The 12751-nt window shown below is 38.6% G+C and overlaps 1 protein-coding gene across 1 annotated transcript; it reads left to right on the top strand.

Moving 5' to 3' along the window:
* Window positions 1-1103: 1103 nt before the first annotated feature.
* Window positions 1104-8665, top strand: LOC125285008 (fatty acid-binding protein, heart-like). Its single transcript, XM_048229190.1, has 4 exons — window positions 1104-1262; window positions 2907-3016; window positions 7235-7336; window positions 8466-8665. The coding sequence occupies exons 1-4, from the start codon at window positions 1190-1192 to the stop codon at window positions 8517-8519; spliced, it is 339 nt and encodes a 112-aa protein (XP_048085147.1). The 5' UTR covers window positions 1104-1189; the 3' UTR covers window positions 8520-8665.
* The last annotated feature ends 4086 nt before the right edge of the window (window positions 8666-12751 follow it).

Here is a 12751-nt window from a genome sequence, read left to right as displayed (position 1 = left end):
GAGTCAGTGCCTCAAAAAAAGGAAAATGTAACACCCATTTCAAAGTGTAGGCTACATAAGAGTAAAACATAATGATGGACCTAGTCTTGCACGCTGAACTGTTTGTAAACAGTGACTTTAGCATTGCTCACAGCGGGTTAAATGATTGCAAAAGACATGTTGAGGTGAGTTTAACAAGTGTCAATTCATGTGCATATTATTCAGGCCTATAGCCTACTAGATGGCTAGTTGCCAAGGCTACATGAAAAGACCAAACTACCAAAATCTACATAATTTATTTTCACAATTTCTATCTATAGGCCTTCCTTATTTGTTGTACTGACATTATTGTATAGGCTAAGTTTTTTTTTTTTTTTTTTTTTTTTTTTTGGGGGCTTCGTGATGCCTCCCTGAAATGACTTTTTGCAAGTTGGGATGTCTGGATCCCGAATAACACTATAGCCTTTATGCTACCTGTATAGCCTACTCATACTTTAATGACTGCAGTTTCTTCCATTGATCTGTCTCGTCTGCAGTCAAACAAGTGTAGCCTACCCCTGTGCCTGGCTGCAGCGTGCAGAGCGGAGCTGGGCTGATTATTGTGCGGAGCTCAACGTTGTGAACGTCATACCGCCTCGTTTCCATTTGGCTGTCAATTTTGCCCGGAAATCCGACTGAAATTAAACGACGTGCCCTCTAGTGTTCAATGCAAAAACTGCATTTCGTCCGAAATCTATTGCAATTTTATAGCCTACCCAACGCCGAACCGCAAAAAAAAAACGGAATCAGGAGCTTCAGATGATCCCGTAACGGCGTTTTCGCAAATGCACATTGCTGTGGGCCTATGTAAGCAAGGCTGATGACTGAGGTTGTGTATCAAACAGTTAATGTAGATTGTGTGTATTTAGGACCCCTCCTGTGGTGTTGCTTATGTGTTTGAATCACAACCCCCCCCTGTCTGTTCGCCTATTCTCTTCTATTAGCCTACTAAGACAGCCTCTTCCCCTCCCCCAATTTAGTGTTCTCTCTCCTGCTTCTATCTGCTGTTCCTCTCTCTAGCTCCTCCTACTGTCTTACACCGAGGCTGATGACATCACAAACAGCCGGTATGAATCAACCAGTGGTGTTCAAGTATCTCTGTGATGCTGTCTACCCCCTCTCTCTTTTCCTATCTCATTCTCCTCTCTCTGCTCTTGAAGTAAGTCACAACATGGCTGAAGCTTTTGTTGGCACATGGAACCTCAAGGAAAGCAAGAATTTTGATGATTACATGAAAGCCCTTGGTGAGTGTGTGTGTGTTTAATTGGTATGTTTGTGTGTGGTCATGATAAATGATTGAACATGGGTGTGCCTGCTGGTGCATGTGAGAGCACATGTGCACAAAGTGTGTATCTACAAGCAAATCCTCTAAATGTAGATAAATGTACTATTTCTTATGCCTATGTGGATTTACATTGAATTTCAGTAAAGAACCCCCAAAACAACCAGTGTTTGTGTGAGCGAGACTGCTGAAGGTGAAATGAGGTTCTCCTATAAAAATAAAATTGAGTCCTGGTTAACATACATACCACACACATATTGATTGCTTTTTGTTCCAGAGTACTGTAACCACCTGCATTGACTTTTTAATGTTTATTGTAAAGAGTATAATATAATTTTGTATGTATGTAAATAAAGGGCAAACCTTAAGATGAAATGCAGTCAGGGTAAGGGAGCAAGACACTATCCTTCTCGCTAGTCCTAATTTAATTTCTGATCCACATCACTGAAAAAGTTAACTTTTGACCAAACAAGGTCATTTGTTTTATGTATCCACAGTCTATTTTTGTCAGTGCTCGAAGTGGACTGGTACTCACCGGTACACAGTACCGGCACTTACATTTTACTCTTAAGCATACCTGCACTTTTTCTTGCATACCGGCAATTCTCCTAAGTTGCCGGTATTCTTTTCTGTCATCTCCAAAGGTGAGGTTCTGCGTGCCCTCTAGGGCAAATTAAGTAAACTACATTTCCCAACAGCGTGGCACTACGTGACACTCACCTGTTCCCCAAACTGTAGCATCTACTTGTGCAGCTTTCTATCGTCACAAGGAAACAAAGAGGCTACAGAATCATCATGGCACGGTATTTAAGTTGCTCTGACAGGAGGTAATGTTAGCACAACTTAAAATGCCTACCAGCCTAGGACTGTGAATCTAAACACTCCAACACCGGCATAAGTAACATGTTCAAAAACTATTGCGTGTTAAGGGGAACACATCAAATTTAATTAAGCATTTGGGAACACACTGGATAAACTAAAAAGCAGAGGATTGTTTGATTAGGCTACTTGCCGTTGCTCCATGATCAGGCAGTGTGTGCATCCATGATGAGCTGTTTTAACGTTTAATAGCTAAACATCAGATAAGGCAAGTCATTTGCAATTAGAATTATGCCTAGAAGCAATAAAACTACAGATATAGATAATTCTGTGAAATACAGTTAAATTTCATGTACAAAATTGTCAATTGAAAAAAGAAATGTAATGTTTTCAACCATTGGTTTGGGCATTTTGTTCCCTTTATTTTCTTCTCTGAGTACACCAGCATGCTTTATATACATGCTAAAATCCCAAAATTTTCTTCTGGGGGAAGCACCCAAACATGTAACCTTTTTCAGCCCTTCTCAGCTTTCAGGTTTGTAAATAAGCCTAAGGAGTAAACGCACTGTAATTCATCATCAGTATATTTTATTCACTGTAAAAATTAAGAATATATTAGCCTATTTGATGTCTCGCTACCACCTGATGCATTCGCTGATATCGATACATCATATGATACATGTGAATGATAAATACTGGTACCTTTTTTTCTCCACTTCAAGCACTGGTTATTGTGTTTAAAAAGACAGCTTAGATAAGTATGTGAGCAATTTCTTTTGTGTGTTAGGGGTGGGCTTTGCCACCCGGCAGGTTGGTGGCATGACCAAGCCCACCACCATCATCACCATGGAGGGTGAAATTATTACACTGAAGACTGTCAGCACCTTCAAGACCATTTGATGAAACCAGGATCAACAAGGTATTTAAACTGAGGGACATGAATAAATCAATGTATGCAAATATTTTCAATTGTGGTTGGGCATTTATCAACTTCAGAGTCAAACAAGCTCGAAATTTGATGAAACCACTTGGGGCAGATGATCTATCTAAAAATGGCATGGAATTCAAGTGTGCACTGTAATTTGGATACAAGGTATAATGTATGAACACAAAATGAGCCATATAGGACATGAATAAATCAATGTATGCAAATATTTTCAATTGTGGTTGGGCATTTATCAACCATTTCAGAGTGTTTCACACATCTCAATTTTCAAACAAGATAATTACTCATTCTGATTTTTGTCAGTCGAACAATGATGACCATAGACACTGGACCTGGCAAATCCGGGAATAAGATTACTACTACTACTAAAAATTCTTGAATTTTCCCTTGGGGATCAATAAAGTATCTATCTCTATCTATCTATCTCTATCTATCTATCTCTATCTATCTATCTAAAAATGGCATGGAATTCAAGCTGCTTATGAACTCATTCGAATATTTTGTAACAGCTGTATTTTATCTTAGTTTTTATTTCATGGCATTTTAGTAACAATCCAACAAATGCATCTTAAGATAGTCTTTATTTGGATTACAGAAATGGACGTGGTAAAAAAAAAATGTTGTATTGAACATATTTCCTCTGCAACCGTCTCGTCATACAGTATGAATCCGAAATAAATGTTCCCATGATGCAGTAAGTGGTTTGCCGCTGCACTGAGCAAGGCTCTGCGCAAGTGGGATTTTGCCCACTTGCATGATGTTGCATGTGCTGCAGTCGAAGTTCAACCATGTTAAACTTTGACTGTGGTGCGCGGTATATCATAGCTAGTTTGCTCTGAGTCCAGCAACTGTGGAAATGTGACAAACATGCTTGGACAAAGACCCATGGTTATCTTGCCCCCACGTACAGTATGGAGGATGGTAAGATAGGCAAAAAATTCCATAAGAACCACTTTTGGAGAGTTACAGACAAAAGTATCATCTTGGGGTCACCAAGTCCCCCAAAAAATCTCCAAAAGTGACCTCACTGCTAATAGATTATTTAGAGGGCATGCCAGGTAAAAGCCTGTCTAGGCATTTAATTACCAATGCAAACGGCAGGAGTTACTGAATGGTACAGTGACTTTGTCTGGAAGTGTGGTCTATTGTCAGATTAAATGAAAATTGCGCTCTTTGGCTAGAAACACTTTAGGCGTGTTTGGCATACATAGAATAGCAATACTGAAAAGAACCCCATGCCTAATGAGAATTATGGTGGAGGGGCTGTGCTATTGTGGGGCTGTTTTTATTCCCAAAGGCCTTGGAAACCTAATTAAGGTGCATGGATAATGAACACCAAGAAAAACGTGTCGCTAATGAGACCAGATTGGAACAAGACACCTGCCAAGTTTGAAATCAATCGGAGGAACAATTTGACAGATACTAATAACACACACACAAATACACACACACACACACACACACACACACAGACGTTCATTTAATGTATAGATAGATTTTCAGAGATCAGGTAAGAATCCTATACTAGTCAGTGCTGATTGGTTTCAGGCTGGTCAAGTGCTGAGCCTGAAATCTAAGCGCATTATGATGCAAATAAGTGAAAAAATCTCCAATGGAGTGCAGTGCTCAGTGTGGTCAAACCAGGTTACTTGTTTCATGTCATTTTACAATGTCATCTCAATCATAATTGTTACACATGTGATAAGTTTTTTTAACCACAAGATTATTTTTCACCCCTCAGTTTTTGCATTTACTCTCGATTTCGGTATATGCGCTCATTTAATTCTTTATGCGCTTGCATAATTAAGTCAGCTAAATGACGCCATAACTTTGCCGTGCTATTTATCACCCCCTTGACTGCGTTTTTAGCATTCTGCACTGCAGCACATCTACTTTACACTACTTGGCACACACATTTGTGAAAGCAGGACAGAGAGCATTGTTCTGTTTATAAGTCTTGTCATTGTTTGCCTCTGGTGGTAGCTAGCTAGCTAGAAATCACTAAAGATTTAGCAAGCTAGCTAACTACCACAAGATTTGATTGATTCAAAAAACAAAAGGCAGGGAGGGCTGAGGTAATTATTTCCTGTTGCTTACCTTTTGAGCAAGAGTTACTGTACTATGAACAGCTGCATTATACCATGGTGAAATATAAAAACAAGGATTTATGTTTATATAGCACACATACAGTTCGCACAACATTTATAAACCACAAAATGATTGTAATGAAAAGTGGGTTTAGTTTAAGCTTGACAAACCGTCTAACATTAATGGCCCGTTTGGTCTGGGCAGGTTGTCTAATGCCAATAAATCAAACTTCCTACTGAGGTGTTGATTTTGGATATAGGTCGGCCACCATATTCTTTTGTGATGGCGATCCAATGTGCCAATATGTGTGCATCAGAGGCGGCTCCTTCACTGAGGAAAGGGAGGAACACCCCGCCTCAGACCCCAGCGAAACGACCCATGGACAAGGGAGAAAGCTCCTACGTTTAAGTAGGCGGGTCTAGCCAGAGGCTCTGGAATTTAGCGCCAACAGTGAACCAATGAGCAGCTAGCTGCTCTGCAAGAACGTTATCTGCGGTCATACAGTGAAGAATCTTGTGTTGAACGGAAAGCTTGTTTTATTGCTTGTGAAATAAAGAGTACAATGGTATCAGAGGACATTGTCCATCTTTTATACATTCAACTACAGTGCGAAGGTTAGGATCAAAGCAGCAGGAAGACCAGTTCCAAAAATTCATATTCCAAAAAAAGATGGTAAGGTTAGTGTAGGCTACTGAATGCTACATAGTATGACAAATACTCATGGCTAACTGGTAGCACAGAAAACAATCGGCCTACTGCTGGCCTGTCACAAAACGTGGACAGTTCAGGGATTTGCTGATACAAAAAAATTGGATATTTATGTGTTATAATCATCCAAGTTATGCCTTAACTAAACAATTGTTAAATAATGTTCTTTTTGTTAATATGTTCTTGTTTTCACCATTCTAACTGTATCTTTTGAATGGTAACATCGTTAATGAATGATCCCATGATGCATTCCTTTAATGATGTCTTCAATGACGATCGCCTTTAGAGTATAAATTCCCAATTAGCTATTACAACCTTTAAATTATTGCGATTTGGCTTTAAAACAATAGCATGTTACAAATAACCACATTTAAGGTCTATTTTTAAAATGGTAAATAGTTACATGGTTTTATTTAACAAGTGTCTATTTTTAGTATAATAAACTTTTCTGTAAATGTATTACATTGAGCAAAACCTCCAGACTTTCCATAATTTTGCACATCTGGAAACAGTATTTCATAATTAGACCTACATATCTTTCCTGGCTTCCCAGACCTAAATTTACATTTATTTACATTTATTAATTTAGCAGACACTATTATCCAAAGTGACTTATATATTTCAATTATATTACAAAGTCCATTATCCCTGGAGCAATTTGGGGTTAAGTGCCTTGCTCAAATGCACAACTTTTCTGGCTACTGTATGCTAGCCTAGCTCCTTAGGTCAGACCACCCCTGAGAATGTCAGAACAGCTTTTATAGCACAACATTGCCAGTTAAAATACTACATAGTACTGCTTTTTTAAATGTGACTGGATAGGCGGCCTACATACTCTATTATTCATATATGCCACCAACACCATCACAACCTCACATTTGCTACCAACACCAATCAAGCACACCTTCCTTCCTCCATTATTTTTATAACCACCAGCTGCCACTGGTGTGCATGACAAACCATCACTGCCACTACCAAAATGACAAACCAATCACTGCACATTTAAGACCCTTTTCCTGAAATTATATTCAATTTTCAAAACTTCCAACTCTTCAATCAAAAACAAAGGCAAAAACCTGTTACTGCAGTGGGTACCCCCCACACACACACACATACACACACACACACAACAATGTGTTTACATGGACTGTACAAAGTGCTGCTGAAATTGTTTAGCCCATTAACACATTGTGCAAGGCTTTTCTATTCTCTATTTTCAGTCTTTTCTATTTCAAGCTTTCAGCCACTGAGTTTCAACCTTTCGCTGTATGTCAGTTTGAAATGATATGTCTGTATTCTGGCCCCATATATGTGAGGTATAATATATATGTTTTCGATTCAACCCTTATTCATGTATGTGAATGTGTCTGTAGTCCTTGGTGACAATAGATGGTGGCAAGCTGGTCCATGTTCAGAAATGGGATGGCAAGGAGACGACTTTAGTAAGGGAAGTCAGTGGAAACACACTCACACTGGTAAGTGTTTAGTAAAGGACATGTAGGTTTGACGAGTTTAGTGTCTATTATCTTGACATATGTATGTGTGTGTTTGGCTCCTAGTTTCTGTTTCTGATGTTGAGTGATTGCTGTTTTCAATCTTCTTAATTGTTTTTCTGTGTTTAACAGCTCAATTGATAAATAAGGCTGAAAATTCACTTCTATTCAAAATAAAAACACAGCCTAATTAGATTTTCATTAGTGAAATATATGGGATTTAGTAGATAATAGTTTTCTGCTATTGTTACAGCTGAATTAACATGGTTTTGAAAAATGGCTAGCCTATTACATGAGACAATGCACTTTTGACACAGTTGCTATGTTAATAAATAAATAAATAAATAAACAAAGTAATACAGAAACAAATGGAGAACTCGTAAGTCATGCTAAGCATGCAAACACTTCCATGCAGAGAATAATGCACATCTGGAGATGGCCATTGTGAAATGTGGGCCAAATGTTGTTGAAAACCATAGACAGTATGGTGGAGATTATTGCAGCTTTAATGGTATATGAAATTTACCATTGAAAAATATTAAGCCCAAACACCTCCAAAGGTCGGACAAAAACTGTTGGTGTCCATTTTGTGACATCCTTCTAGTTCACAAGTACTTGTCTCCATACTGGGATCTCTCATTATTTTAAGGTGCAGTCATTGATTTATATTTAAATTTATTAGCAGATGCTTTTGTGCAAAAAAGTATATTATATTTTAACCAAGGACCAAACGAAGCACATGAGAGGTAGCTCACCCCTACACCCACACAGGGTCTCGTTTTTGTTTGGGGGACAGACTGCCCCCACTTTGTTTGTTTCCAGTTTTCGGAACCTGGGCTGCCTACAAAGAACGGGTTTGTTTTACAGTGTACTCATGGAATGGGCAGCTAGCGGATGTGAGGAGATGATTGCTGAATACTGGATAGTCTATTTGTTGCATTTTCCACAGCCAAATAACTAAATATCAAGAGTAAAACAAGATTTAACAAATGTCTGTGCTTTGTCTTTGATAAAATGATCATCTGCTGGGACTATAAAAGCATAAAAGAAATATGAATGTTTTGCTGCATCACACATATTCATACTAATTACTTTTATGTTATTCTTGCAGACATTGACACTGGGTGATGTTGTGTGCACGCGCTCTTATGTGAAAGCAGAGTAGAAGACCTACGTCCCTTCCTAACTACACTACTGAACAGGCTCTTTGTGTTCAGCTGAAAATATGTCTGATACCTGCATACTTGCTCTGTATACCTGCCCATTTATTTTTAATAAATAAGTTACAATGATTTTTACATCAAGCTCTAATATTGTCTCTACAGTATTTGTACTTTTAATATACTTTTGTGTGTTTGTGTAACAGATGTACAATATTTGGCAGTCTTTCAGTAGTGCAAGCATGGCTCTTAAAAGGCTGATAAGGTGGGTAAACTATATCTCAGAACAATGTCTGGATATATACATAACCACTGATTATTCTTACAAAAATAAAGGCACTGTAAGGCCCAATGCCTATCTGATAATGTAGTGAAGAGTAATTTGTGGATCCACAACGTAATTCTGATCGCTTCAAAATTCAAATTGTTCTTCCATGGCACATATCGACACCCCTAAATTGGCCTGGTGTAGTACATCAATTGATTAACAGTTGGTAGGTGTCCTGAATATTTTTATTTCAGTGAACACAGGGCATTTCACAATCAAGCATTGACACTGGCCATATCACAATCAAGCATAAATGTGTTGAATAATGAAAAGTTTGTTTGAAATCAAGTCATTCTTTCTCACCAAATCACAATTATTTGACCATACTTTATTAGTTTTTCTCAAATGCTAAAACATGCATATCGTTTTTTCAACTGCCTGCATTGTGTTTATATTTACATTTATTTTTTTAATTTAGCAGATACTTATACCCAAAGCAACTGACAACAATGAATAATATTCCCCCGTAGCATAGCTCTTCTAAAGGACTGGTGAGGTTTGTATTTTTTACTTTTGGAAACTTTATACTTTTTTGAGATATTAACGGAAATTTTTCCCATAGACTTGTATTGGCAAATCAAACATCAATATAGCCGCAAGCGGCAATGGCGGGCCCGAGCACCTCCGGCCTGCAACCCGTGACATTTCGGAATCCAACAAAGCACTGACGCGGTGCGTTTGTGAAATGCAAATATTTGATGCGTGTGCTATTTGTTTTTGTATTTTTTTCTGGCACATATACTTGCTTGGCCAGGTGGGAGCGCAATGCAAGGCAGGCCCATGGGGTGTCATCATAATCATAATGTATATTAACCTGAGAAATTTCAGACTATTCATTTTAAGCAAAGAACATTTCTGATGCCCTTTTTGGTTGGCCAGATGGTGGCGCTATGTTAGCCATGGAAATTACACATGTGAATATCATCAAAATAATGATATTTAATTAACATTTTGTAAATAAATTCCAAAAACTATTCTGACTTTGGCCAGCTGTTGGCACTATGCCAGACAGGCATATTGGGTGTTTGGATGTCATATACACCTAATCTGATTAATCTGATCCATCTGATTGTGATATCCAACAGACGTGGAAAAAACACATTCCTTCTCTTGCCAATTGGTGGCACTATGCAAGGCATGTTAATAAGACCTATGAATATCATCATCATGATATCTAATTTTGTGTAAAATTTCAGATCAATCAGTCAAAGCATTGAACATTTTTGGCACATTTCCTGATTGGTCAGATGGTGGCGTTATGCTAGGCATATGAATTACACATGTGACTATCATCACAATAATATCCAATATTTTATAAAGTTTTAGATGAATCAGTTAAGGCATCATCCATTTCTGGCACATTTCCTGCTTGGCCAGGTGGTGGCGCTATGCCAGACAGGCCCATTTGGTGTCTGGATGTCCTCATAATCATAATTTCTATTAACCTGAGAAAATTCAGACCATTCATTCAATGCACTGTGACTTTGACACATTTCCTGTTTATATGGTGAGATATTGAAACCATAATATATTACAACATATCAGAGAAATTTCAGACCATTCATTTTAAGCAAAGAACATTTCTGATACACTTTTTGGTTGGCCAGATGGTGGCGGTTAGGCATGGAAATTACACATGTGAATATCATCACAATAATGATATCCACATTTTTTGTAAACGTTCAGATCAATCACTTAAGGCATTGTCCATTTTCTGGCACATTTCCTGCTTGACCAGGTGGTGGCGCTATGCCAGGCAGGCCCATTGGGTGTCTGGATATCATCATAATTATAATATCTATTAACATGTGAAGTTTTAAGACCATTTATTCAAAGCATAGAGCATTTCTGGCACATTTCCTGCTTGGCCAGATGGTGGCGCTATGCTAGGCATGTGAATTACTTAATGTGAATATCATCACAATAATGATATCTGATATTTTATAAAGTTTCAGATCAATCACTTAAGGCATTGTCCATTTCTGGCACATTTCCTGCTTGGCCAGGTGGTGGCTATGTCAGGCAGGCCCATTGGGTGTCTGGATATCATCATAATCATGATATCTATTAACCTGAGAAGTTTCAGACCATTCATTCAATGCACTGTGATTTATGACACATTTTCTGTTCATGTGGTGAGATATTAAAATCATATCAAATATATAACAACATTCAAAAATCCATTCACAATTTAACATCAGCGACATCTTGGCATAATGTTTGCCAAATTTCAAATGAATCTGACAAACCGTCTAGGAGGAGTATGTTCAAATTGATTATATGACATCAGGATAATTGTCATTCTTTCTGTTGCCAGTTGGTGGCGCTTATGCCAAACATGCATTATGGGCATGTGAATATTATCATTAACATGGTCTTCAATGACCTGTGAAATTTAAAACATTTCAAGCCATGCATGGTGAATTATGACACATTTATTGTTTATGTAGAAGGGTATTAAAATTAATAATTTCGCCATTTTGTCAAATTACAACATATCAAAAAGGCTTCACAATTTATAATCAGGAACATCTTGAGGTCATGTATACTAACTTTGACATGAATCGGATCAACCGTCTAGGAGGAGTAACGTTAAAATTGATCATGTCCACAACGACAAAAATTACCTCACTACCTGTGGGCGTGGCTAATGGCATGTTAATACAAAAGTTGTTTGTTTTGGGAGTTACATACACCCCCAAATTTGTTGTGTGTATCTAAAACTATATGCCAACCACAAGTCACAGTGACATAAGGGGCGCTTAGCGAGTCTCTGGGCCATACCGGGGCCAAGGTTTTTACCTAGCTGCTTTGTGTGACACCTGATGTGTGTGCCAAATTTCAAGACTTTTCAATTATGTTAACCACCTCAAAATATTTGCCAACCGGGATCAGTCACCTAAACCAGCGAGTCCCTAGACGCATGGGGTCAACTCTACCTAACTGCGATCGCGTGACACCTGACGTGTGTGCCAAATTTCAAGAGTTTTTCGACCATGTTAACTACCTCAAAAACAGGAAAGCAAAAAAGTGGAATAACAATAATAAATATAGCTGCAAGCAGCAATGTGGGGGCCAAGCAGGCAGTTCAGCAGTCCAGATTTGCCATGCAACTCAATGCCGTGGCATCAGGCATATAGCATTAAGCAGTCACAACAAGTTCCATGTCAAACAACCCAAGATTGGCTGAGTTACAAGGTCAAGTTTCACATCAAAACATAACTGATTTTGTGTGGCTGAACCAGGGCTGAGTGTCGCTGCCCCTCACCCAGCTAACCCACGTACTGCACGCCCCTGCCCGCCCCTCCCGCCCCACCCTTGCACGCACGCGCATTAGAATTAACTGGATGGAACTTCGCTGTCAACAGTTTCACATCAAAAATAAAAGATCGATTGAGATATGATCATGCTTGCTGTGATTTCAATGCCCCAATAGAGGTCAAAGGTCACCAAATTATTTGTGCATCATCAGGATGAACCAGACGGTTTTATGGGCTGCCATTGACCTCCATTGCAGAATAATGCAGCAACTACAGGCCCAAAATACATTTTGCCAATTCCAGAGCCCCTAGAGGTCAAAGGTCACCAAATTTATTGAGCGTCCTCCTGATGGGTCCTGAGGACCATGCACTAAGTTTGGTTTTGATACATGAAAGCGTTGCTGAGATATGAGCTCACTTCCTGTTTGGCGGCTTCGGCCACCAATTTCGATTTATTGTTACGGGCGAATGCTTTTGTCAATCGTTCCAGAAAATTAAACACTGATAAGGCATGGTCTGAAGATGGTCTGAGACAATTTTGGTGAAAATCAGATGAAATTTGTGACCAGTGAAAACTTTTTAGTGAAAAACAATAGGGCCTTGCGCCTTGCTCGGGCCCTAATAATAATAATAATAATCCTTACAAAAA

Source organism: Alosa alosa, chromosome 20, assembly GCF_017589495.1.
Source record: "Alosa alosa isolate M-15738 ecotype Scorff River chromosome 20, AALO_Geno_1.1, whole genome shotgun sequence".
Lineage (NCBI taxonomy): Eukaryota > Metazoa > Chordata > Actinopteri > Clupeiformes > Clupeidae > Alosa > Alosa alosa.
This window is presented reverse-complemented; position numbering and strand designations above follow the sequence as displayed.